The sequence below is a fragment of the Myxocyprinus asiaticus genome, chromosome 45 (assembly GCF_019703515.2).
Source record: "Myxocyprinus asiaticus isolate MX2 ecotype Aquarium Trade chromosome 45, UBuf_Myxa_2, whole genome shotgun sequence".
NCBI classification, from domain to species: domain Eukaryota; kingdom Metazoa; phylum Chordata; class Actinopteri; order Cypriniformes; family Catostomidae; genus Myxocyprinus; species Myxocyprinus asiaticus.
Genome location: NC_059388.1, coordinates 22,878,343 through 22,905,268, shown reverse-complemented (window position 1 = coordinate 22,905,268; position 26,926 = coordinate 22,878,343). Strand labels below are relative to the sequence as shown.

The window sequence follows — 26,926 nt, the reverse complement described above, 5'->3', positions numbered from 1 at the left end:
GCTACTACGCACGCAGCAGCTTGCTTGCACCTGCACCGGCAGTCCACATTACACGGTTCAGCTAGTTGTGGCGTTTCGTATAGGGACCCCTAGTGTCACTACATCAACACAACGTCGAGTGAGTGACAGAAGCGGAACGTCTCGGTTACTGTCGTAACCTCCATTCCCTGATGGAGGGAACGAAACGTTGTGCCCCCCCTGCCACAATGCTGTACTACCCGCTGAAATGGCCGGGACCCTGTCTCGGCTCCTCAGCACAAAACCTGAATGAGTGGTTGCGAGCCAGCTCCTTTTATACCCGTATGTCCGGGGGAGTGGCATGCAAATTCCACTCGCCAATTCTCATTGGCTTTTTCTCAAAGATCTGAGGTGTTTGGGGCTCCCAAGGGCGACCCCTAGTGTCACTATATCGACACAACATCTCGTTCCCTCCATCAGGGAACGGAGGTTACGACAGTAACAGACGTTTTTAAGACAATTTACCTACAAATGACTTATAGTTGTCACAACATATTAAGCTAGGATAAGAGAACGTTTTTTTAACTAACACTGAAAAAGTTACACTCTTTATCTTTAAAGGTTAGCATAACATTCCTGAAAATGTGAAAATGTTCTGAAAACTCAAACTTCTTTACCAGTTTTCACTCTCACTATTTTTTATTTTTTAAAGAAATCTAGTTTACATTTACATTTGGCAGACGCTTTTATCCAAAGCGACTTACAGTGCACTTATTACAGGGACAATCCCCCTGGAGCAACCTGGAGATAAGTGCCTTGCTCAAGGACACAATGGTGGTGGCTGTGGTGATCGAACTGGCAACCTTCTGATTACCAGTTATGTGCTTTAGCCCACTATGCCACTGTGTATGATTTACATTATAAATTATGTTCCCTTAACATTATTTTATCAATGACTGTTACTAACCTTTACATAACTTTTAGATGGGATGATAGAACTGGCGCTTTTTTGTTTTTCTTTTTTCTTTTCTTTCTTTTTCTTTTTCTTTTTTTTTTCGACAAATGGCGTAAGACACAAAGTCATCTCGATTGCTTTCTTGGCTGAAAAAACATTTGTAAAGTGTGCTTTCACCAGACTGATCTTACTGTGAACTTTTGCTCTAAAGTTCTTCAGCTGAAATCGGTCTGTGCTTCCTGAAATTCAAACCAATACCCCCATTGACTGAAGCTGGAAGTGTTGTTGAACGTATGGGCATTTGTGAGCTCCAGTTTCTGGGGGAAATGTCCACAAAGTGGCACCAAAAGTAAGTTGTTTTTAGTGGTAAATAATGTAATACAGTCAACAGAAATACATAGATTATTAACCATACATCCTAAACCTAATGTCATTGGAGTAACAATGTAATTTTAGAGTATAAGAATTTCCACAGGATCACAACACATGTCATGGGGCGCCAGCACACCAGCATCCCATGCTGGGAACGAGCACTCAAAAATCCGCAATTCTGGTCTTCTCAACAGGAAAGGGAAACAGCCATAAGGCCAGCTCTACAGTCTGTCTCTTTCTCTCTCTCTCTCTCTGTCTCTCAAAGGAGATGAATAGTGAGTGGGGGTTTTTTAGCAATGAGAGGAAACAGTATGTCTTTTGTAGGCTAGTATGATGGCGATCTTGTGTGCTCCTCTCTTTCATAAATCATCAGTGAGCTTTGGGGGAGAGAGGAAGCTTACAGGAGAATTTCTAGCTCTCCCTAAGCTGCTATAGCATATTTGCATACAATTCATACTATTTCTGTAGTATGCAGTATGTATAGAGTGCTGTGCGCAAACTGTGAATTTTCTGTATGAATGTAATATTCAGATTACCAACTTCCTTTGCCAAAATGTTGACTTCAAGACATTTTTAAACAAAATGGGATAAAAATACAAAATAATCACTTTTATTTTCAAGATAATAACTGGATGCCATTGTCATGTGACAATGTAACAAACATTGAGATCATGTGACAATAATGTATACTACTGCTTGAAAAGTTTATTGCTGCAATGCATTTTATTTCCCTTGCTATTTGTAAGCAGTGTATGTAATAAGCAATGTAGCATACTTCATATTTGAATTTTATTGCTGCATAATGTGTGCTGTTTACATACTATTTTGAGAAAGTAGGAACTATGCAGTGTATACTGCAACAGTATGCATTAAGCAGTGTATGTAGTAAGCAATGTTGCATACTACATATTTGAATATGATCTCTGCATAATGCATACTATTTCACATCTATTTTTTAAAATTAGTAGGAAGTATGCTGTTTTTACTGCACAGTATGCCCTAAGCAGTGTATGTATTAAGCAGTGTAGCATACTAAATATTTGAAATTTATCACTGCTTAATGTGTACTACTTTCACATACTATGTTTAAAAAATAGTAAAAAAGTATGCAGTGTATACCGCACAGTATGCATTAAGCAGTGTATGTAGTTAGCAATGTAGCATACTACATATTTGAATATGATCTCTGCATAATGCATACTATTTCACATCTAGTTTTTAAAATTAGTAGGAAGTATGCAGTTTTTACTGCACAGTATGCCATAAGCAGTGTATGTAGCATACTACTTATTTGCATTTTATCACTGCTCAATATGTACTTTCACATACTATTTTCTTTTAAATAGGAAGAAGTATGCCATGTATACTGCACGGTATGCAGTGAACAGTGTTTGTAGTAAGCAATGCAGCATACTACATATTTGAATTTTAGTGCATAATAATGAATACTACTTACCATACTATGTTTTAAAAATAGTAGGAAGTATGCCGTTTTTACTGCACAGTATGCCTCAAGCGTTGTATTTTAATAAGGAATGTATCAGACTACATATTTAAATTTTATCACTGCTTAATGTGTATTTTCACATACAATATTTTTTAAATAGTAGGAAGTATACAGTGTATACTGCACAGTATACATTAAGCCATGTATGTAGTGAGCAATGTAGCATACTTCATATTTGAATTTTATTTCCGCATATGTACTACTTCACACACTATTTTATTTAAAAAAAAAAAAGGAAGGTATGGAGTTTATACTGCACAGTATGCAGTAAGCAGTGTATGTGGTAAGCAATGTAGGATACTACACATTAATTTTATCTCTGCATGCGTATTATTTGACATAGTATTTTTTTAAATAGTAGGAAGTATGCAGTGCATACCGCACAGTATGCAATAAGCCATATATGTAGTAAGCAATGTAGCATACTACATATTTGAATTTTATTGCTGCATAATATGCATTATTTGACATATTTTTTTTTTAAATTGTAGGAAGTATGCAGTGTATACTTCGCAGTATTCAGTGTTTGTAGTAAGCAATTGAGGTGTTTTATCCATAGCTTTACATCTGTTTAAATTCATGAAGCAGGCCAGACCTTAATCCCTGCGCTTCCCTCCCTCAGCCAAGGATGTCGCCCATCAAGTCCAGAGCAGGGCCAAAGATTCCCTCCATGTTTCCACCCAGTAGCTCTTAAGCGTGACACCTGGAATGCTCACACAAATAAACAGATTGCTGGGCAGAAAATCAGCTTGCTTCAGCGGAAGAATCCGCTTGGTAGGAAACCAGGCTCCGTAACATGCTTCATCTGTTTGAAATTGCAGGGTTATGGACTTATGGTTACTGCTTGGCATGAAATGAATGTATTATGTGTCAGATATGTTACTAAAATATGCCAGACTGTGCAGTATATGGCAAAAAGAACTTTAACTCTTGGTTACAGCCAAACAGATATTTATGTGAAAGAAGCTGAGATGTCAAAGTATTTGACTGAAATCTAAACACTTCATGTTTCATGCACTGTGATTCACATGCAAGACAAAACACAGGTTTCTCAAACACTAAACACAGTGCCTTGAAGAGTTCAGCCCTCTCTTGTAACCAACAGTATGTGTGGACTATTATTGTATTAAAAATTAATACTACTCTGGTTCTAAAACACACTTGCAACAGTCCATATAATATATAACTGTGCTGTTAAATTAAGACATGAAAATCCACAATGTATCCCAGTACCTTCAGTATCAATGTCTTTCATTCCATCTGAAAATTTTCATTAAGACTTAAGCTTGTGCGTAAGTGTGACTACATATGTCTGGGTGAGTGGAAAAAAAAAATTACCTAGCTTGTTGTTTGTGTTAGTGGTTTACAGCTAGGTCTGTGTTAGCAGTGACTGTCCATTCTGTTAAAAGAAGAAAGGTTTAAAGAAAACCCTTTCTTTTTTTTATCTTCAAAGTTTATTCCAGAACCCCTCTTTTAGTCCACAGAGTGAGATCCAACGGCTTGAAAAAGATCCAACGGACTACAAAAAATAGCTCCATCTTTCACAGGTAGTTTTAGATACAGGTAGTTTTCAAAATCAATACGCTTAGCTTTAATTCACACCTTTGCCCAATGCACAACCAATCTTGACATTCTACTTCATATTCCGTAAGGTCCACTTTTCTGGTCCAGCTCACCACTGTCTGATCCAATCAGTGCCAGCAGAGCAAGAACATCATTTTTAGTGTCTCCACAGTGTCATGGTGGTAATCGATTGGTTGTCATGGAGACGGCTCTGGTCTGATTGGCTGCTAGGAAAGCTGTTCCATCTCAAACTGAGTGTGTCCGTTAGGGGGCGTGTTGGCCCATGCCTCAGGCACTCGTGAATGTGAGTGGCTGGGCTTCAGGGAGTCTTCAGCAGGGCTGTGCGTATGGGTTAGGGTGTCCGGGGATGCTGGGTCGGGTGGTCGATGGTCATAATAAAGAGCCCATAGGAGTGTGACAGTCAATGTCATGGCTAAAATCTGGGCTACTCCAATTGACACACCCAGGAACCTCAAAACTTGTAACTTCTTGGTGCCCCGGATAAAACTGTAGATCTTAGGACCACAACCCTGTTGAACATACACACACACACACACAAAACATTTTAGCAAGAACAAAATTTGGTATGTGGAATTAAAGCTGCTGTAAGTGGTTTAAGCCATCTTGCTTATGCTAACTTTCGCCAGACTTGGCTGTTGACTTAGTGCAATGCATCAGAAATGAAATATTATATTCTACATTTGAGAGCTTAATTCAATGAAGAGTTACATCAGAGTCATTAATTATTTTTCCATCAAAGTTATAATTATAATCGCAAAAACAATTTGCAAATAAAGCTGAGTTACCATCCCATGTGTTCAAAAGAACAACGTAAAGCTTTATGTTTGCCGATTTTATATACACTGATGTTATTGTAATCATGTAACTTTCATTTATTTGTCGTTTGGTGATTATTCAGAGCTCATATTATTCATAATATGTTTTTGGATATCACCATCATTGTGATTTGTATGTTTAATGACAAGGTCTACACGCGGTGGTCAAATTCATTGCGTAAGCTCTGAGATACTTAGAGCCACATGAATTTCAAAATAAAAGTTGCAGATTTCTCTTTCTGTGCACCTTAATTGCAGGTCCCCCTTACCACGTCGGGGACCAAGATGGCGACCTATTGGATGGGGCAGCACTGACCACATGCCCTCTCTCAAAAACCATTTTCCAAAGACATATCAGCAAGCCTGATGTCAACAAACCTCAGTGTGCAAAATGATTCAAAGGCTGAGAGGCAATTCTACGTGTTCTAAATGGCTAACACCAGGGGTGGTACTAGGATGTGATCTTTGAGGGGGTATTTTGATCTTTAGGGTGGGCAGCTATTTATCTCTATGCGGGACCGGGGGTGCTCCTCCTTGATAATTTCGCTTGGGTTGGTCCCCCTTTATCGGCATCAGAAGTTTCGGGGGGGCACAAGAAAAATCTCTATGGGGGGACGAATCACACCCATCACCTCACCCCACCCCACCCCACCCCACCCTTTAGACCCGGCCATGGCTAACATGCATGGGTTACGCTTAGATTGTTTTTTTGTTTTTTGTGTGGTTTACAGACTACCTGTGGCTGTCACAGACACAAGTGTGATTTCTCACAACACCTATTTCAGTGATACCTGTAGTGGGGACATTTTATGTGTGGTATTCCAAAAAAATATATATTTGCTTGCAGCAGCTTTAAGAGCTTGTTTTCCATGTTTTCATAACTCTCTGCAGATCCACCATACATTTCTGCCAGCGCAACAGCTGCCAAGATAATATGTGAGCAATGTGACACGTTCATCCGCTCGCGTGTGTTGGGTATTTCCCATGTTGAATGGGGGAAAGGCAGGTAAACTATTTCCTGTTAGTGAGGGATTTATACTGCAGAGTGAGATGCCAGACATAGCTCCTCGTCAACCACTCAGAAAGAGAGAGAGTCTGCAAAAAAAAAAAAAAAAAAAGCATCTTAAACCAACCTAAGCTAGGTTGCTGGTCTTAGTTGGTCTTTCAGCCTGGTCTGGTTTGCTGGTTGTAGAGGGGTTTTGACCGGCCAAGCTGGTCAGCCAGCTAGTATCCCAGCCTGACCAGCTGAAGACCAGTTTAGTCAGGCTGGGAGACCACTTTAAATTAGCTAAGACCAGTAATCATCAACCAAGAGAGTGGGTGAGGATCAGTCTCCACACCCTTGGTCTTTCACTTCTAACTGTCCCTCTAGTGATTAATGTTCCTGTCTTTAACAAAGCACTGTTTCACTCTTCTGCTATGGGACGGTCTGTAAGGCTGGGCAGTTTTAGCTGGGTTTACCACACACACAGACACTGTATTCAGAATGTTTACTCTTATTTAGTATAAAAATGAACCGCTCTCAGAGGACAGTGGTTCAGCTTGAGGGAAGGGGCCAGATGTGTGTGTGAAATATTTGCGTCTCTGTGTGTGTGTGTGTGTACGGCCAAAAACATACTCTACACAAGTGTACAAACACAGATGTGAATGCTTGGCCAATGCATTGCAATTATATGGTACCTTTAACTTTCATTGTATGGAAAAGTGAATGGGGATGGAGACTAACATTCTGCCTAACATCTCGGAGGAAAGAAATTCATACAGTTTTGGAACAACATGAGGGTGAGTAAATTAATTTTCATTTTGGGGAACTATTGCTTTAAATTTGTTTATTCTTTTAATTCTCGTTTAAATTGTATTATATAAATACTGGCATTGTATCAGCCATGTTCTCTTGATATCGGCATTGTCCATTGAAAAACCAATATCAGTTGACTGCAAGTAACACGACCTCACATACGAGAACATTTATTATTACATATGGATACACTGGATGCATACACTATCACAAGTTAATGTAACTTAAACTCAGCTGTTGTTGTGCCCTTCACATGCAGAAATCAGACCATACTGCACACCTCAACGTTTGAATATGTTTCAATGAGACAAGCCATCTTAAGACTGATGTTGTGTTGAATTTTATGACCAATAGGTGGTGCGCTCTGGTGGACTTGCAAGGAAACAGTGCAACCTAATCTGGTAGGATCATTTTATTAAAATGGGTAAATTTACTCGTTTTGTTTTCAATACATTATTGAAACACCCCATTCTGCCAACAAATATCCTAAATCATGAGTAAAAATGACATATACATCTTTTTCATCTGGCCTATGGGGTAATGTATCTAGGTTTAAGGATTTTGGTGTCACAATCAAAAATAAGCTCACCTCTTGATGAAGGTCACTGAGGTCATGGTAGTGGGCATGGCGGGCACACCCTGGATACTGATTAGAGCAGCAGGAGTCAGGTGGCCACTCCATCTCAGTAATCTCCAGCCAATCAGTAAAGTAGATCACTCCACAACACTTTAACTGTAACAAAGGTGGGAATGTTAGCATATGGACCTACCATGAAGCACTAAATTCTGATTGACTTGACTTTTTTTACTTCACACAGCATTTTCACTTTAAGGACAGAAAAATGTGTGATGCTAGAAATGTGTCACAACATATCAATTTAAGTCACATGAAATGCTATCCTGGTGATGTTTTTGTCCTCTTACCTCAGTTTGTATGGAGTTCCATGCATGTGTGAGCCACTGGTAGCGTTGAAGGCCAAAATGAGGCATACGTGACTTTAGACTGATCATATCAGACCTCTGTACCATAGGCTAAAGAAAAAAAGAGAAAGAATTATTTAAATACATGTTTAATTTAGCCAAACTTTTGATGGAAAACAACTTAATCGAGAGAATTAAGGGGATGCATAGTAAAATTACAAAATAGTTTTGATAGCCCTGTCACTCACCTATGTAAACAACTTTATAAATCATATAAAATCTATTCCCCACAAGTTTATTAATCACGTATTATTAATAACAAAAACACTGTGATTCAGTCAGGCAGTTTAAAGGACCATCCACAAGTCCACACTTCCAAATTCAGGCTCTCTTATGATAATTTTATTGGGTGATGTTATGAAATGCCCTATTCACAAGTGCGCCCATGTGCTATTTATACAAACTGGCATTTCACAATCCGGTCCAAGGCATCTCTGTTTTTCACACCTACATTGTGATGAGCACATGATAAGCCAAGTACTCAATGCCTTGAAGCTAGGTGTGTCAGCTCTTGTTTTGGTTGCAGAACAGCATAAAAGCTAGTCAGTTTTAAAGTCAACATGAAATTCAACTTTTCTAATACATGTTACTGGTCTTATTTTGCATGATTCATCAGTGCACGTTATTTCATAGAAAAAGTTTGTCTTTGTTATCTTTCATCAAAAAGTAATAAACCGCTCTACCTCTGAACTAACTTTTCTTTTTGACTGATGTCACCTATGCTGTGTGGATGGAAAAAATAATGTTAACCAATAGCCAAATAGCTATTTAGGCACTGGAACACACACATTTCACAATCCAATCAATTCCTAATGGTTAAAATAAATTCCAGCCCACATTTTTCTGGCCCTACATTTTTATCATGTTAAATCTTCTGTTTCACTCAGAAACCTGTCATACTATGGGAGTAAAATGGGTTGTGTTTGCCATTTCAAGTTGAATGTTTCCAGTTCAATACAACTTAAGCTCAGGCTATGTCCACACTAATTTTCGTTTGAAAACGCATCTTTTTCTCTATTTTTTGGCCTTCAGTCCACTCTGAGACGGCGTTTTTGTCAGCGAAAACTCTCCAGAGTGGATGCATTTGAAAACAGCGTCTTCGCATTGTAGTGTAGATAGGGAACACAGATATCTGAAAATGATGACATATTTGTTGTCATGTTACGCAGTCATTTGATCCATTCAATCCAAAACAATCAAGATGGCGACCCATGTTGTAGCTGTGTTGTTGTTTCTGATATCCAATTTGATAGCATTGTTTTTTTGTTTTATTGTTTTCTCCCGCTTTTCTCCTCAATTTGGAATGCCCAATTCCCAATGCGCTCTAAGTCCTTGTGATGGCGTAGTGACTCGCCTCAATCCGGGTGGCGGAGGACGAATCTCAGTTGCCTCCGCGTCTGAGACCATCAATCCACGCATCTTATCACATGGCTTGTTTATGTTACCATGGAGATGTAGTGCGGGTGGAGGCCCACGCTATTCTCCATGGCATCCACGCACAACTCACCATGCGCCCCACCGAGAGCGAGAACCACACATTATAGTGACCACGAGGAGGTTACCCCATGTGACTACCCTCCTTAGCAACCGGGCCAATTTGGTTGCTTAGGAGACCTGGCTGGAGTCACTCAGCACGCCCTGGATTCGAACTTGCGACTCCAGGGGTGGTAGTCAGCATCAATACTCGCTGAGCTACCCAGGCCCCTTTTGATAGCATTGTTGAAGATAAATGTTACTTTGTACAACCTTCACATTGCATTCAAATGTGACGGGAAGTTTACTCAGAATTGCTGTCCGGCGATGAAACACGAGGACAATTGCGCTTCAGACCATACATGGATCGTAGATTTTTCGCATGCGCTTGAAAACGGCAGTGTGGACATAGAGCATTTCGAAAACGCGTTTTTAATCTGGGATGGCATGAGGGTGGGTAAATGATGAGAGAATTTTCATTTTTGGGTGAACTATCCCTTTAAAACCTTTAATGCCTACATCATATAGCTACACTTGAAATTGTTTGTATTTTTATGTTTACGGACTAGCCCCATTCACTTCCATTGTAAGTACTTTAAATGCAATTTTTGCTTTTTGTCAAATAAACGAGGGACGATTCGAAATAATTTTTGTGGTAATCAACATTTTGACACAAATTCCACATCATGTCGACTGAGCTTAATTTGTATTGAACCTGGAACATTCCTTTAAACAGAGGAAATTTTAAGTGGATGATACAATTGGTTACAAGTAACCAGGCCAGGTGTATTGGTGTAAACAGGCTGATTTACCACCCAATCACCCAAACACAGGGGTCAGATTCAGTCAGAAATACACAAAAGGACCATCAAACCCTTTCAAAGGCTTTTGGGTTACTGATAAGACCCTGTCTTGAGAGAGTCTGTCTGAATGAGAGAGGCTAGATTAAAAGCAGGTGTGTGATATCTCTCCTGAAACTCAGCCTTATCTCTTCTCTCCCCAGTTTAACAGAAGCAGATGCTACCTGCAATTCCTTTCCCACTCGTCGATCAAATCTTTTAGTCTGCTTAGATCAGGGACAGCTTGATGGTGATCTTGCTGCAAGAGCCAACAAGACAATTTACATAGATGACTCCACCCTCGACACATATACACATGCTCTTGCATGTAAAAGCACCCCTTATTAACTCCCCAAAAGGAAATGTGTTTGAGCCAGGATTTGAACTCATAATAGTTAAGATTAGACTGTAAGCAGGCGGCTTAGAAATCCAATCCTTATTCCGCCACGCCTAGGAAGGACCATGTTGTTGATGCGAGAGATGAGGAGGAGAGAGAGAGAAAGATGAGAGGGCTGGTAAAGAGAGCAGTTTGTAGGCTGGCATTCCTGTTTATTCATAGCACTACATACCTCGTCATATGTCCATACTCCGCTGGCCAGCTCCACGCAGAATATCACCATCAGACTGCCAAAATACTGCAGACACACATACACACACAAAGAAAAAGTTGTCTGGTTAAAAATATCTCAAGCAGCTTTTGAAACAATGGAGCAGACGGAAGGTGTTGATGAACAAACATAGCAGAGAGAAGGGTAGCATGTATGTGTGTGTACGTATGCTGAGTTTTGGTTTGTCACTCGGTCGTCTCTTGAGAGTTCTGGGTAATCGTGACATGGGCTCTTTGAAATAGAATAGTGGTATGGTAAGTATCACACACAATTATTAAAGTCAACATTTCAAAATGTACCACATTTACTTTTTTAATACATGTTTTTGGTCTTGTTCTGAACAATTCATTAGTGCACTTTATTCCAAAGAAAAAAAATTATCCGTAATCGGTCGTCAACTTTTCTTGTTGGCTGACGTCACCTTTTAGTTTTCAGCCTCTCTCCCTCCAAACACCCATTACACATTTCCATTATCAGACCAAATGAGGGTGTGGTTGTGTGTGCCAGGGCCAGTTGCGTTCCCACCAGTAAAGGTTCTAGCTTGTATGGCACCCTGGGCGAAACCCGCTTCAGCACGCCCCCAAAGTTGTTGTCTAGTTCCCACTGTCACTTCCGGGGCTTCATCGTGCCTTTTCGGGTCAAACAGCCAACCACCCTGCCGTGCCAATTACCCTTGGGCCAAAGAAGGCCGACTGGGGATTGAGCCAGAGTAAATGTCAGAGGCGGAGTTTCGCTGACTCAGGTCAGAGGATTCAGCACCAAAATACTCATTTCCCAATTTTTCATATCTAGCTACCAGCTAACCCCAACAGATCAAAGGAGAATGGAGAATCATCAGAACTGGTCAGTAGACAAAATCAGACGTGATTAAGTACATTGTCGCCAAATTTGCCAAGTTGTGTATCCAGTGCACAATGGTACATGTTAGGGAAAAATAAATAAATAAAAATTGGGGCACCGTACAAATCCGTGTTCATTTCCAGGACTAGCTGATATCCAGAATCTGATACCTCAGCTTGATTTTCCCTCTTGCTTGTGAAATGGGTGGGGTGTGTGATGTTGGCACCAGCGCGGCGTATTAAGGGAGGGTTTTAGGGCAACACTGCGGGGCTATTGGCCCGATAGTGGGAATGCAGATCGATATTGATCTCACGGCTCTAGGCTTTTGGCCCCGGCTGACCAGTTGATAGCCCTTGCTCACCCGAAAAGCGGCTTATAGAGGCCTCTTTAGACGATCCACTAAATTGCTGATGGATAAAATCAAGTCTCACCTTAAATTTTTTTTCCTCCTTAAATATCCAGTTTCACTCAGAAATGTGTACATTACGGAAGTAAAATGGGTTGAAAATGCTATGTTGACTTTAACATCTCAGTAACACTTTACAATAAGTTTCCATTTGTTAACATTAGTTAATGTATTAGGTATCATGAATAAACAATGAACAATATTTTTTTACAGCATTTATTAATCTTAATGTTAGTTAATAAAAATACAATTGTTCATTGTTAGTTCATGTTAATTCATAGTGCATTAACTAACTCATAATGTTAACTAATGAAACTTTTGATTTTAAAAAAGTAGTATTTGTTAAAACTAGCATACCTTTACATTAATAAATACTGTAAAAGTATTATTCATTGTTATTTCATGCTAACTAATGCTGTTAACTAATGTTAACAAATGTAAACTTATTGTAAAGTGTTACCAACTAGAAGTTCCCTCAACATCTCCTTCTAATTGTCTTACAATATGATCATTTTTCCAAAATAATAAAATAAAATAAATAAACATTGTGGCTTTCACACCAGGCCCTAGTGCAGCTACATACCCTGCACTGCCTGTATTCAATATTCTATCCCAAACATCACCATGATGGAATACCAGATTAATTTGGAATTTTTTATCTTGAAAAAATGCTTTCAAAATAAGAGGGAAAAGGAGAGTGCTCATCCCAAAATTTTTCTCACTCACACATGCATAAATTTAGTCTTTAGAGCCATTTGAACCAACACACATCTCTTATCTCCTCCCTTCCCGAAGACAAACACGATCTGTCCTTCTCAGGATCTCAGTAACATGTACATAGTTCCTCTCTGTTGAACACTCACTTGGAGAGAGATTATCAAGATGAATGACAGTGTTAGCAGCCGCATTCGGAGCAGGTCCGCCTGACAGCTTGTTTATTTGGAAGACTCTAAATATTTGTTTCTGACAGATTGCTTGAGCTACGACTGTGTTAGCATTTCGGCACATTTGGAAAATGCCAGACACCCACCACAAAAAATTATAACCTTTTCTTTTAACCCCCTTGCCTGCTAATATTTTGAATACAGTGGAATCAAAAACTCTGGGATTCATAATCGTATTTAAACAAGTTTTTGAACATTTTAAAACAAAGAAACATTATGATGTAAAATGAATAGGATACATTTAAGATTCTGCACTATTTCTTGGTCACTAATCAAATATTTGTGACACTGGCCATGTTAACTCCTTCGTACAAATGGTCAGATTTCCTTTCTTCCATTGAAGCACACAAAATGCTCTTTGGAACATTCTCAAATCATGCTGGATAACATGAAGTCCATGCCAGCTCAAGTGCATGCTCTCATTAAAACAAAAGGGGCATAAACAAATACTAAGAAATTCTGAAATTCGTGTAATTTTTAAAGTCAACTTTTCGCTCCAGTTATTATATTATAACATACACTCACTGAGCACTTTATTAGGAACACCTGTACACCTACTTATTAATGCGATTATCTAATCAGCCAATCATGTGGCAGCAGTGCAATGCATAAAATCATGCAAATACGGGTCAGGAGCTTCAGTTAATGTTCACATCAACCAACAGAATAGGGATCTCAGTGATTCCGACCACGGAATGAATGCTGGTACCAGACGGTCTGGTTTGAGTATTTCTGTAACTGCTGATCTCCTGGGATTTTCACGCACAACAGTCTCTGAATGTTGCCAAAAACAAAAAACAGTGAGCATCAGTTTCTTGTTGATGAGAGAGGTCAACGGAGAATGGCCAGACTGGTTCGAGCTGACAGAAAAGCTACGGTTACTCAGATAAACCCTCTGTACAATTGTAGTGAGCAGAATAGCATCTCAGAATGCACAACACATCGAACCTTGAGGCAGATGGGCTACAACAGCAGAAGAACATATCAGGCACTTTATTAGGACCATAGTGTTCCTAATAAAGTGCTCAGTGGTTGTAAATTGTAATGAAAAAAAAAATCTATTAATTAGGAAATTCCAAAAAGAAGACTGGACCACACAGTACATCCCGGGTGAACTTCTAACCCCTGGAAATTCCCTCAGATACCTAATACAAGCTGGCTCATCTGAAATCACACATGTCAGAGAGGTTACATTCTCTCAGCGACCTCTCAGTTTATTGATTTGTTGAGAGTTTTACTGTTCCTCTCTCAAACGTATACATATACACAGACAGAAAACAGGACACGGTGAAATAGATGAATTTCCTTTTCACCGGAACAACCCCTTTCGCTTAGTCATGCTCAATGCAAACAGAACGAGAGTGACAGACAAATGTTTAGAGTCGATTACTACATTTTTCAGATTTGTTTGGACAGATGGCTTCTACTAACATCATTATTCTCCTATAAGTGATGCTTGCGAAGGCTACTGCTATAATTTTTTCAAAATCACGAACCCCAAGTATTACATTTCATCAGGTAACCTGTATGAGTGAGTTTTTGTTTTGCAAGCACATCACTCATAAAATCTCAGAATTAATTAGGATAGACTTCTGTGAGCTACTTTAAATCAATTCACGTTCTAGAATATAAACTCTTTTCTCTTTTCATCGCTCTCGTGATCTCCTTGTCGCCTCCTTTTCTTTGCCCTGATAGGACAAAGGAGAGTGTGTGAGAGTGTTTGAGCAAATGTGTGTGTAAGAGTGTGTGTTCGGCCAGGTCACAGCTCTCAGTGAGAGTGCTGCTTCTGAATAGAGCCACATCGTAACCCAAGTGCCTCTCCTCTCTTCATGTCTTCCTGCTCCCTTCGTGGATTGGTTTACCTATTGTATCTCAACCAGATAATATTGTTAGTGGGTAACACAAGCCTGGTGGGGCAGGGAGGAGAGGAGAAAGGCTCCTAAGGAGATGAATGGGGATCCAGAGAGAAAAGGATGAGGAGGGGGAGAGATGGGCAAAGGAGTCCCAGAAAACAGGCTCTCTGTCTGGGTCAGCAGACGGGGAACCCCACCCTCTCCACTGCTGCACACCTGGGATTGAGAGCCACAAAAAAAAAAATGTCTGCCTGCCCTCTTCCCCTCCTCCATGCTGGGTTTTCTTTGGTTCTTCATAGTAAAACAGAAGCCAGATTTGCTGGTTTCCAAAAAACAGAGCATATCATCAGAGTTCCCAAAATTTTTGACAGTTGAATTTCTATGGATTTTACATGACCTTTGAAGTTGTTTGTAAATTCTAGGTTCAGGATTTTTTTTTTTTTTTTTTTTTTTTTTTTTTTTAGTCCAATTCGAATGTGTTCAATAATAAGTCATTCAGACAAATTTGAGAAATGGTTCATTTCATTGAAGAGAACTGACTCAATTTTCTTACAAAATTGTTCATCCCTATGGCCTGCGAATAGGTTTCTTTCAACACAAAAGCAATATTTATCCGATGCAGTATTTTAGTGCAGCGCATAACTAGAAAAGTTATATTCACTTTAGAACTTCCAATGACTTTTATGATTTTTTACATTTCCATGACTATTCCGGGCCTGCCAATCAAAAATGTAACAAAGGAATATTCCAGGTTCAATACAAGTTAAGCTCAATCAACAGCATTTGTGGCATAATGTTGATTACCCAAAAAAATTTATTTCGATTCAAAAAATTTAAAAACCAAAATCTGGGTTACAGTGAGAAACTTAAAATGGAAGCCAATCCGTAAACGTTAAAATACACATATTTTCAAAGTATAGCCACAAGACAGAAACAGTATGCATGTTAACATGATTTTAGTGTGATAAAATCACTTACTAACCTTTTCTGTGTAACGTTATAGCCAATTTTACAACTTCGTTCCCATGATGACGTAACACCGCAAACACTAAAATCCTAAAACGACTGTAAAAACATAGATTTAAAAAACTTTAAAGTTGAAATAAAACAAGTTAACAGAAAAATTCACGTAAGTGCTTATATAAAACAAGAAATTGCACATTTCTGCTTTTAAACCCTCCAAACATTGACCCCATTCCCTTCCATTGTAAGTGCCTCACTGTAATGTTGATTTTTATTTTTTTTAAAGAATAGGAGGGACGAGTCAAATTAATTTTAGTGGTAATCAACATTATGCCACAAATGCTGTTGACTGAGCTCAACTTGTATTGAACCTGGAATATTCTCTTAATTCCCTGATGTTTCTAGGTTTTCCATGACAGTGTTAACCCTTAATCATTGAAAACAGCACTGATTTTCCTTGCTCTTTTGAAATAATGCAAAAAGTGGTCAAGCAGCCCTGACTAACATTATTAGTGGACTTACGGATGAAAAAAGTAATATGCTGCAAAATTTAAGAATATAGCCCCTTTAAAATGCAGCTAAAAGTGAGTTATGTCTTGAATTCAAACTCTCCTTGCTTACAATCTGTCAAGATCTTCAGAGGTAATGATGTCACTAATACATCCCTCAAAACACAAACACACACAAACAGCTCTGACAGTGGAAATAACTGTGTGCCCTTTATTTGGCCCTTCTTGATGGTCCATCATGTTGAGTGATGCGCAGTGCTCACCTATTACTGCTGTCTAACTCTTTGCTTCCCAGACTCAAAAGCTTAACGGCTTTCATAACCCACAGGAGTGAGTTGCTACACATGTCTGATGGTGCTATTATCATCTGGAACACTCAACTCTTTGCTGACAATCGTAAGTAGACACAGGGTGTGTGTACCATGTTAGGATCATGTGAGAAAAATATTATCTTGTAGTGTTTAGATTCACAGTGTAGTTATGAGATGAGAATATAGTAACTTCCTATGGTTGTAATCAAGGTACAAAAAAAAAAAAACTTTTTTGCCCACCAACCATAGTGGCTGGTAAATGACCAATTTTACCAGCCACTTTGGTTTTATTTCCAGCCATTTTGATATATATATGGGAGCAGTTCGCACTTTACATGCATTGTGAATGCAACTCTGCAGGTTCACTTATTTATATATATTGTTCACTTACATATATATATATATATATATATATATATATATATACACACACTACTGTTCAAAAGTTTGGGATCACTTGACTGAAATGTTTCTCATGATCTTAAAAATATTTTGATCTGAAGGCATATGCTTAAATGTTTGAAATTAGTTTTGTAGACAAAAATATAATTGTGCCAACATATTAATTTATTTAATTACAAAACTAAAATTTTATTTAAAAAAAAGGTTTTTGAAATGGATGACTTGGGCCGAATAATTAAGAAAAGCAGCCACTAAGTGCCCAACATTAAAAAGCATCCCAGGGTGATACCTCAAGTAACTGGTTGAAAAAATGCCAAGAGTACATTTCTGCAAAATCTAGGCAAAGTGTGGCCACTTTGAATTACATATTATATATATAAGTGAACCTGCAGAGTGCTGCATTCACAATGCATGTTAAGTGCAAACTGCTCCATAGAAATAAGGCGAACTCAACTCAGAGCACCTTGTTAATCAATGGAATATGCTTCTGTTGAAGCCTACATACTCTTGGTTGCATTAGAAAATGTATTTCTGAGGTGGACAAAATGTATTACATTTTGATGAAAGATTCTGAAAATCAATTTTTGCCTTTAGAATAATATGCATTGATGAACAATAAAACCAGGGGCATTTATTAAGAAAGTAAACGGGTCAAATTTTAATTTCATGTTTTCTTTAAAGTCATCATGAAATGGCATTCACAACCCATTTGACTTCAGTTACGTAATTTTTATCACAGTGAAATAGGATATTAAATGAGGAAAGAAAAAAGAAACATTTTATCCATCTGGAATTGATTGAATCATGAAAAGTGGTCTTTGAGAAAGGTGTTTGTAGGAAAAGGGGTTACAAAATAAGAGTGCTTGGTGAAAAGGAAAGTCTTTTCAGAGGCAGAACAAGATATTAAATTTTAATGAATGATTATGAAGGCAAACATTTTTATTCTTTGTAACAGTGTGCACTAATGAACCATGCGCAATAAAACCAGAGACATTTATTAAGAAAGTAAATAAGGCCAATTTTGATTTCATGTTGTCTGAAATCTCTCTCTACTCCCCTCTAGTGAATAATATAAAGGTATCAGTGAGGGGCAAATATATATATAGATAGCAAATCTTATTTTAAGTCTGTAGCGCAGGGTGTTCAACAGTACCAATGGCAACCAAACTCAGAATAACCTGTGCACATTAAACTACACAGATTCCAAAACGCACAATGTTCCTGCTGTGTTTTTCTTTTCTTTTTTTTCTTTTTTCCCCCTCCCAGTTATACGTACCCAGCACAGTAGTAGAAGATTGCACTTGAGTGTTCCGCAGTAGCCTACCATGGCCACGATGATTAGAAAACAGCACACAGCAATGACGACTGGATGGACAACAGGGGAGTATGTGAGAATGGCTGCCTCCTCCAGTCTGAGAGAGAGAGAGAGAGAGAGAGAGAGAGAGAGAGAGAGAGAGGAAGAGTCATTTCTTGGCAGTCTTTTTGTTTATTTATCTGTCCATCCTGCTTGCATTCCCACATCTCTCAAAGAAAGTCTCCTCTCTTTGGGCTGTATATTTGAGTAATACACAAGTTACAAATAAACTGTGATTATTCTATGTAGGAATGCAAAATCTCTCCTCCTTCTGTTGCCGTCTGTACTTTTGTTTGGCTCTTTTTTCCTCCATTTCTCCCCTTTAAGTTGCACCCTTATTTTCACACAGGGAAGACATGGGAAAGTTTGTAAGTTAAACAAGATTTGCATTTCTTAAAGGGGTCATGACGTGCCTTTTTATTATTTTGATATGTTCCCTGAGGTTCACTTATAATATTAGAAAAGGTTTTTTTGCACAAAAAATAGTCATATGTTTGTAAAACATGATCATTTTCCACCCTCATTCTGACCCTCTGTCAGAAACACTCAGTTTTGGTGCTGCTTCTCCTTTAAGACATGACAGTAAACACCCACTGTTCGGATTGGCTCTCTGCTCTTGACTGATCTGCTCTCTCTTCTTGCCATCTCACCACCGCTACTGGGCGGGCTATGGTAGTGACTAAAGGTAAAGTAGGCGTTGATGCGATGTTGTGGAGACGGTCAGATGCAAACGTCCACCACAATGTGACATCACAATGTGGAGGAAGTAGAGAATGAGCCATTTTGGCAGCTTGGTTTCAACAAATGCTCTTTTTGAAGTGAGGAGGAAGTTTTGAGTTCTGAAACTTACAGTATGTTTTTATCAGCCTGATCTCATTAATATACATAGCCATTTGTATGTTAATATTTGTAACATTTAAACATACATGTTTTTACATTTGAATAGACACTAAAATGTTCAATATGGACATCTGAAAGCATCTAAAACATATACAGTTTAACGTATTTACAGCTTTAGGTATGTAAAATATTGACAAATCCATGACAAATATATTTGAATACACGAATCAATTATAAATATATTTGTACATTTTTACTGTTTTATAGATATTTTAGATCCCTTAAAATCACACCAAACTGAATGAAACTGTTAAAATGTCATATTATATTGTCAGTTGCATTAAATAAATGTTAACTAATCTAATTGAATATAAATGCAATGGAATTAACTGATTCATTCCATGAATTCAACATTAATCGATTCAAAAAGTACACATAAACATTTGTAAATTTCTAAGGGTGTTAATACGTAAAATTGTGACATTTAGATGCTGTAAACACGTCAGTATTGTACGTATTGTAATGTTGTCTGTGCAAACATAAGCGAATGTACGTTTGCTAGTACCAAACTTTATGTAAGAATACATACGCATTCTCATGAGATCACATTGTTTTTATAGAACAATGATATCTTATATGACAAAAGATCAAATAAAATGTTATTCCTCATGTCATGACCCCTTTAAAGGAAATAACAGTGCTTGCAATGCAGTAAAAGAATGCTGTTAAAGTTTTAGGTATTTTTAATGTACCTAAGACATAAGGTTAAAGTTATATACAAAATAAAGTTTGAATGGAGTCTGTTAATTCAGTGGTTCAGTCTGAAGTTAAATACTTTGAGTTGGGTGTTTTGTACAAACCCTAACCAGAATGTTTGAGGAATATCAATACAGTGCTGCCGTGAAAACACTATTTTATCTAATAAAGAATTAGCAAAAGAATGTGTGAGAACCACCAATAACACAAACAAAAACATACCATCTTCACTCACCTAAAAGAACATTTCTGTGCCTACTCTTTGGCACCATAGAAAGAGCTCTCACTGGAAGAGATACTCCTTACCCTTCAAACACATTAGTATATATTTAAAATGTTCAGCTCTAGTTGATATTCTATTCTGTATCATTCTGCGGAGATGAGATTTTTAGTCACCAAAAGGGGGGCTAACTCAGCAAGTCCCTGCGATGCAACTCTGGAAAACCTATTGTGTTGTGTAGAATTAATCTTCACACAATTTTCACTCTGTTGAGTTCCACTTATGATGTGAGCCACAGAGGGCTCTGTGACGACTCTGTATTATAATACACACTTTGGTAATGAATTGTATTCTGTCAACACTAATTAGATATCACTTGCCTCCAGGTATTATTGGGACTTTTGGGAGGGAAAAAATCAGATTTTTTTGTAATGCTCAAAAGCATTTTGAAAAAACTCTTCACAATTGCAACACATGCACAAATTAATGGTTTCTAACCCAGGCCTTGTCTCCACAGGCAACTTAATGCATTCATCTGATTTTTCCCTAGAATTGCACACCTCACTCACGCTTGTAATTAGTTCATAAGCTAATAAGCCAGGCCAGCTGAAAATTGGGAAAACAGTAAATTAGACCTTTACATGGACCGCTGCCCCAAATGAAAGGATTTTACGGCTCACACCTGTCCGTCCACTACCACTCACCTGGTGTCGGCAGTTAAGGTAAGCACATTGTTCAGGTGATCCCTGAGGCAGGCGGCCACTCCTAGCACACACAGGGCCATAAGCTTTAGGGGTGTAAAGAGAGAGAACCAAGTGGCATTTATTTTAAAGAAAGATCACATAAGCACACATAAAGAAGAAGCTTGTTAGGTTTTAAATGACAAAACAATAGATCTGAAGTTCAAAGACAACACAAAAAAAGTATTTGGACACTTTCTGGCTGTCAAACTTAGTGGAACATGTCCATTGTTAACATGATGAATTACATCTGCTAGGACACCAGTGTGAACTTGAAGGGAACTGACTTTATTAATCCACTAAATAGTAGGGTACATGGGGCTAAATGCCCACTGGGGTAAAAGGCACATTTGATTTTATTTTTTCCCAAAACACTAAATAGCAACAAAAACTACCACAGTAATTACCTAAATACCTGTTTGTCACTATACGCTGCAAAATATTCCTGATCCATGAAATTATTGCATGTAATGTCTAAAGTTTTATTTTGAGGTAATTTGATGTAATATTTAATGATTTTTAAAAATCTTGCAAATTTAAGTTGCTAATGACAATCCCTGAAATTATCACATTTATTTTTAGCCAAAATACGTATTTGTCATTTTTAGATTAGTTCAAGGTGATTAAATGAATAGTATTTTAATAATTGTCCAATAAGTGAAAGGATGGTATTTGGACTAAAAAGCCCCCTTGCTGCAGGGGCTAAATGCCCCCATAAAACACATTGTTTTTCTTAAGTGGGGTGAATAGATTTGTTATGAAAATTTTCAAAGTGGGCTCATATTGACTGATCCAATGTTGAACCAATACTTGAAATGTTATGAAATGCCAAATGTGACTGAAATGAACAGGAATGGTTAACCATTTTCTGTAGTTATTTTGAATAAGTATTATCTTAATTTGTTATTCTTACTGTCTCAAATGTATTTGCCTAAGTTGACAAAGTTTGCCCTATAACTATTTTACCCTATATCTAGTCCACACGATGTCACTATAACCGCCCTGGGTGCCTTTTACCCCAAGTGTCGGGGCCTTTTACACCAGGTGAGGGGAAAAGCCCCTTTTGCCACTTTTTAGCCACAAAAACATTTTAATCAAAACAACCTTCTGTTATTATTTATTTTCAAACTAATTATTTTGCTCCATCATTAATTAATAAAACATTGTTTTAGTCATGACACAGAAAAAAGCACATGTTCCTTAAGGGGCTTTGCTTTTAGCTCCTTTGTACCCAACCTTATGACCATAATTTGTTTGCAGATGCCACTTGATTTTATATTTTGTCATCTCTAATTCCATCAAATTAAAAAATTCTAAGTCTACTATGTTATGTCTAAATACCTTTGGGGGGCACTGTATATATATATATATATATATATATATATATATATATATATATATATATATATATATATATATATATATATATCCACAAATGAGCAGTCTTCTAATGCTAAGTGTTACATGAATCTGTGTTTTGTGTATAGTGTTGGCTTGGAAACCTATTTAGGTACTGGGCTATGTTTGACATGCAGCAATATTATAGTGGCCTACGCAAGCATTCTTGGTCTAAAAACACACCCTAGTGCTTATCACATTAATTCCCTAAAATAGTTCGCAGCAGAATGTGAGCTGTGTGCCATTTGAGCATAGCTTAGATTCAGGCTGCACTCCACATGAAGATAACAGGATGGTGAGGGAGGGAAAACAGATTGCGCGTTGGAGAGCGAGTGGCTTTTGCGCATCTGTAGCGCAGAGCGCACTGCAGCAGCAGCAGCTCGTCGCCGCGCCATGTAACGTGAGCGCTCACTCGGCCACCTGCTCCAACTTGGACTCGTCTTACCCAAAAGAGAAAGTTGAGCGCGTAGAGCAGACAGCGCAGACACTTCACCGAATCCTCCCGGGCCATTCTGAGCGCACCAACTGCTCGCCAAAAGCCCTCATTTTAACTTCTGCCACCATGGCACCATAATCCGCTGAAGAGCAAATCAGTTTTAACACTGCACTTTTTAATTGTTTAACATACATACAGCTTGCTTGAGATGGCAAGTGAATTATAGCTATGTTTTTTAAATCATACCCCGTTACATGTTCTTGTGCGCATTCAGTGCGCATCCATAATAACTTGCTATGACGCTGTATATATCCGGGAAGGTTTAAGAAAGCAACAAGTTGCTTTTGTCTTGTCCTGTGGGGTGATGAAATGAATCCAGATCATTCAGGACAATTCAAACCGCAAAATCCCAGGAGTCTCCAAAAAAAGCCACACTTGAAACACTTGACTTCTCAGACATCACCAGAGTTTGTCTTTTAAATGTTGTGTGAAATAGAGTTGAAGGACAACTCCTCAGACTTGGTGCGTAAAATCATGTTGATATTCATAACGGAGCGACGCGCAACAGTCACTGCCATCCATCCACTCACTCCGCCACTGTCATTCCAGGCGGTGTGTACTCCAGTCAGTGCCAGTTGTGCACACCTCGCCTTTCCATAAGTGTTATGTTCAACTTGTGCCTGTACGAGACTTAAACTCTAAAAGTGCTCTCTGTCATCCGGAGCAGCGGTTCCTCTGGGTCCTAGAGGCAAACTTTGGGTCATTGCATCCACCCTGATCATGGGACGGGATATTACTGACTGTTTCCTATGATAAATAAAGTTGCCTTCCTCCAGGGGCGCATGGTGGCTCAGAAAAGCGTATCCTTCATTGGGCCGCATTCAAATCTCAAGACGTTTTTTGTCTTACTGTTGATTTTGTACACTAAACTTATAATATTTTTAACATGTTTATTCCAATGATTAGTTCCTGATATTAAAGTGAAAATCTACTTAAAAAAAATTAAAACATGTTTCCCACTAATCACAAACGACTTTGATTGATCCATCTTCACCAGCGCTGAGAAAAGTAACAGCTACCACGTGAAAGCGACGTTCTGACCGCACTGCTTCATACATAGGTAACGCTGAAAAATTACTAAAAGACAATAAATTTAAATACACATCCAAGATTGACTATTTGAATTGTGAGAATTATTATGGAGACCCTTGCGAAACTGACCAATAAGGTTCAGCATCTGAGCCGCTAAGCTCTCCCATGCTGGAACTCTAGTTTAATGCTTATTTCCATTTTACCAGCCTGTTTTGTTTCTATGGTAATTATTGCATGCATCCCAACGCATGTATCAACAGTCCTTGGAATGTGTCCAGATCCCCGCCTCAGCGAGAGATCTGATCTCTGAGGTCAGATCTGATGAGTGTATTGTTTTGAGAGAGACAGTCTCAATCTGCTATTATCTGGGAATGTGTTGATGAATAATACTGTGCTGCAGCTGTCCTGGTTACCACTTTATATCACAATGTTAGACATGCAAATATAATTATTTACAACAGCAACAATACAGTTTATTGGTTGCTTTACAAAACAATTACACAATACGAATATGCTAAAATAAAGTGTGACTAGTTCTTGTGGTCAGGTCATAAATACAGTGGCCTTAGTAAAGAAGTTTTGATCACCTCAAGCTTTGTTTTAAATACCCATACACATTGGCTTGAAAATGTTTACTACATTGTATATGACATAAAGACATCATATGGTGAGTAAATGATGACAGAATTTTCATTTTTGGGTGAACTATACACTCAAAAAAATATATGTTTTTGTTGCTTGTTCAGTTGACTTAATTAAAACTAACTAAAGCAACACATATCTAGAGCATTTTGTTTTAAACTTGATTTGACATAATGTCCATTTAAATGTGAAAATTGGAAGGTTACTTAATCCATCTGAGTTGGAACTACATGAATAATTTTTGTGGTTTGCATGGGACTTGACAGGGAGAGTAAATGTTCAAATTAAGTGTTATTTGAAGTGTTTTTGTGCAAGATTAATATTAAGAGGGATGATTGTTCATTTTTATTGTTGGAGTTGGAGTTTTGGGGGTTACCATTATCATAAAGAGTGAAGCTTGAGCTAACTGTCAGGAGAAATAGGTGTCACATGTGAAATTAATTGCTCGCTTCGTTGAGCAAATTTTGCATTAACTGCTAATCATAGCATAGTTATTAAACTACACTCTATAGTGCTTCCAATCAGCATGTAGTTAGCATGCTAATTTTCACTTGTTAGTGCATAAAGACATAAAAATATTTATTTGAGTTACATTGACACATCTAATTGTGTTGGGTTTACCCAATTCAACTAAGTTCTTTCTACAGACAGTGTTAGTGTGGAAATTACATAGTAATTTTAAGTGAAGAAAACTCAGTTCAAACATGTGGAACGACTCAAGTTCAGCCACACAGCTATTTTTTTTTTTTTAGTGTATCCTTAAAGAGGTCTTGCCTGCATAAAATTAGTTTTAAAAAGAAGTTTGTTTCTACTCATTCTAACACACGAAATATATATATTTTAAAGCATCTTAATTGAATAATTCTTGAATAATTATAATGAAAAAAGACAGCAGAAAAAAGGAATAACACAGTTCAAGAATAAATACACAACTCCAATACAGTCTGCATAGTTATACTGTATTTGGAGCATCCTAACAGCTGACTGACTGATATTATGTGATATTCAAGGAGAGTGCAAATATAGCAGCAGGAAACTCAGATGAGACGAAATATAAAAAAACATCTAGAAATAGCTTTCACACTGGAACTGCCATCAAAGAACCACGCTTCCTGTTTATGATCTCGAGCATATTTTTATTTGATCTAATTTGAGCTCTGAGATGCAATGTCATTTTGCAAAACATTTCATCTGTACAACTGTGTTGTAATTTTGTCTTCGAAATGGAAAGATTTAAATGGGATGTTTTATAAAGCCATGACTGAACCAAATCTGTCTACAGTAAACATGAGGGGTCAAGCTGAGGTCCCTTCCACTGAGGAGAGGCTTACATTGTCTTCCACATTCTAATTTCCAGTTGTTGGCTCTATGTTTTATAAAGACCTCTTCCACGCAGACAGCACCAAATTACAAGTGTCTAGAGCAAATGAAAGAGCTCGACCTAAGGGCTAAATTGCAGTCAGTGCTGCCCTCCACAGGCCAAGGCTGAATTAAAAATGCAGCGCACGGGGACAGTATACTGAAGAACAAGGATTGTATGTCTCTGATACAGTGATGCATAAAAATAAAGCAGAATAAATCTTGTTATTTTTTAACTGAAGAAAACAAATTTGTTACCAAATACACACACTTTCCCATGCTCTGTTCTACATGTATTTTTGGTCATGCCATTATACTCAGCAGCTACTGGGATACGTTAGTATGCTTATTGCAAATAACGTCTTGCAAGATTTTCCAATGCATTTTAAATAAATTATCTTTGTATATCTTGAGACAGACCCCCCAAAAGAAAGTACATTTTTATATATATTTTATATATATATATATATATATATATATATATATATATATATATATATATATATATACACACATTTTTAAGCAAATTTCTAAATTTTTTCTTCTATTTTTTAAAGAAGTAAAACACTATTTGAATATTACATCACAATATCTGTTAAAGGTGCACTCAGTAATTGTTTTGTTTATGTCACCTTTGATTTACACTGACGCCTAGTTGCGTGCATGCAGCATCATTTAAACACAATAGTTTTCAGTTACCAATGACATTGTGGAAATTCACTATTCACAGTTAGCCATAATTAATTCAATCCAAGAGTGAAAGTGTTTAATAAAAGGACGGTTACTGAGATAAAGAGAATAAGATTCGGCTGGTCATGTCATCATAACATGGCCGCCCCCATGAGGGGGACCCTCTTCAAGTAGAATAAAACAGCTTATAAAAGGTTACTGATTTGACTGGAGTCTTCCTCTCATGTGAGTGCTCATGATTTTATACATATGTTTTAAAATGACTTTCATTTCTTTAGGAA

At 37.9% G+C, this 26,926-nt stretch overlaps 1 protein-coding gene across 2 annotated transcripts; it reads right to left on the bottom strand.

Moving 5' to 3' along the window:
• Positions 1 to 621: 621 nt before the first annotated feature.
• LOC127435489 (tetraspanin-12-like) lies at positions 622 to 23,545 on the bottom strand. Of its 2 annotated transcripts, XM_051689035.1 has the most exons (8): positions 23,109 to 23,545; positions 22,872 to 23,004; positions 20,993 to 21,075; positions 18,395 to 18,530; positions 10,852 to 10,917; positions 7,914 to 8,021; positions 7,579 to 7,722; positions 622 to 4,885 (listed from the first exon to the last, which is right to left on the bottom strand). In XM_051689035.1, the coding sequence occupies exons 2-8, from the start codon at positions 22,935 to 22,937 to the stop codon at positions 4,583 to 4,585; spliced, it is 906 nt and encodes a 301-aa protein (XP_051544995.1). In that variant the 5' UTR covers positions 22,938 to 23,004; positions 23,109 to 23,545; the 3' UTR covers positions 622 to 4,582. The 2 variants fall into 2 exon arrangements, with proteins under 2 accessions (XP_051544995.1, XP_051544996.1); XM_051689036.1 differs by having other exon boundaries at positions 22,872 to 23,545.
• Positions 23,546 to 26,926: the final 3,381 nt, after the last annotated feature.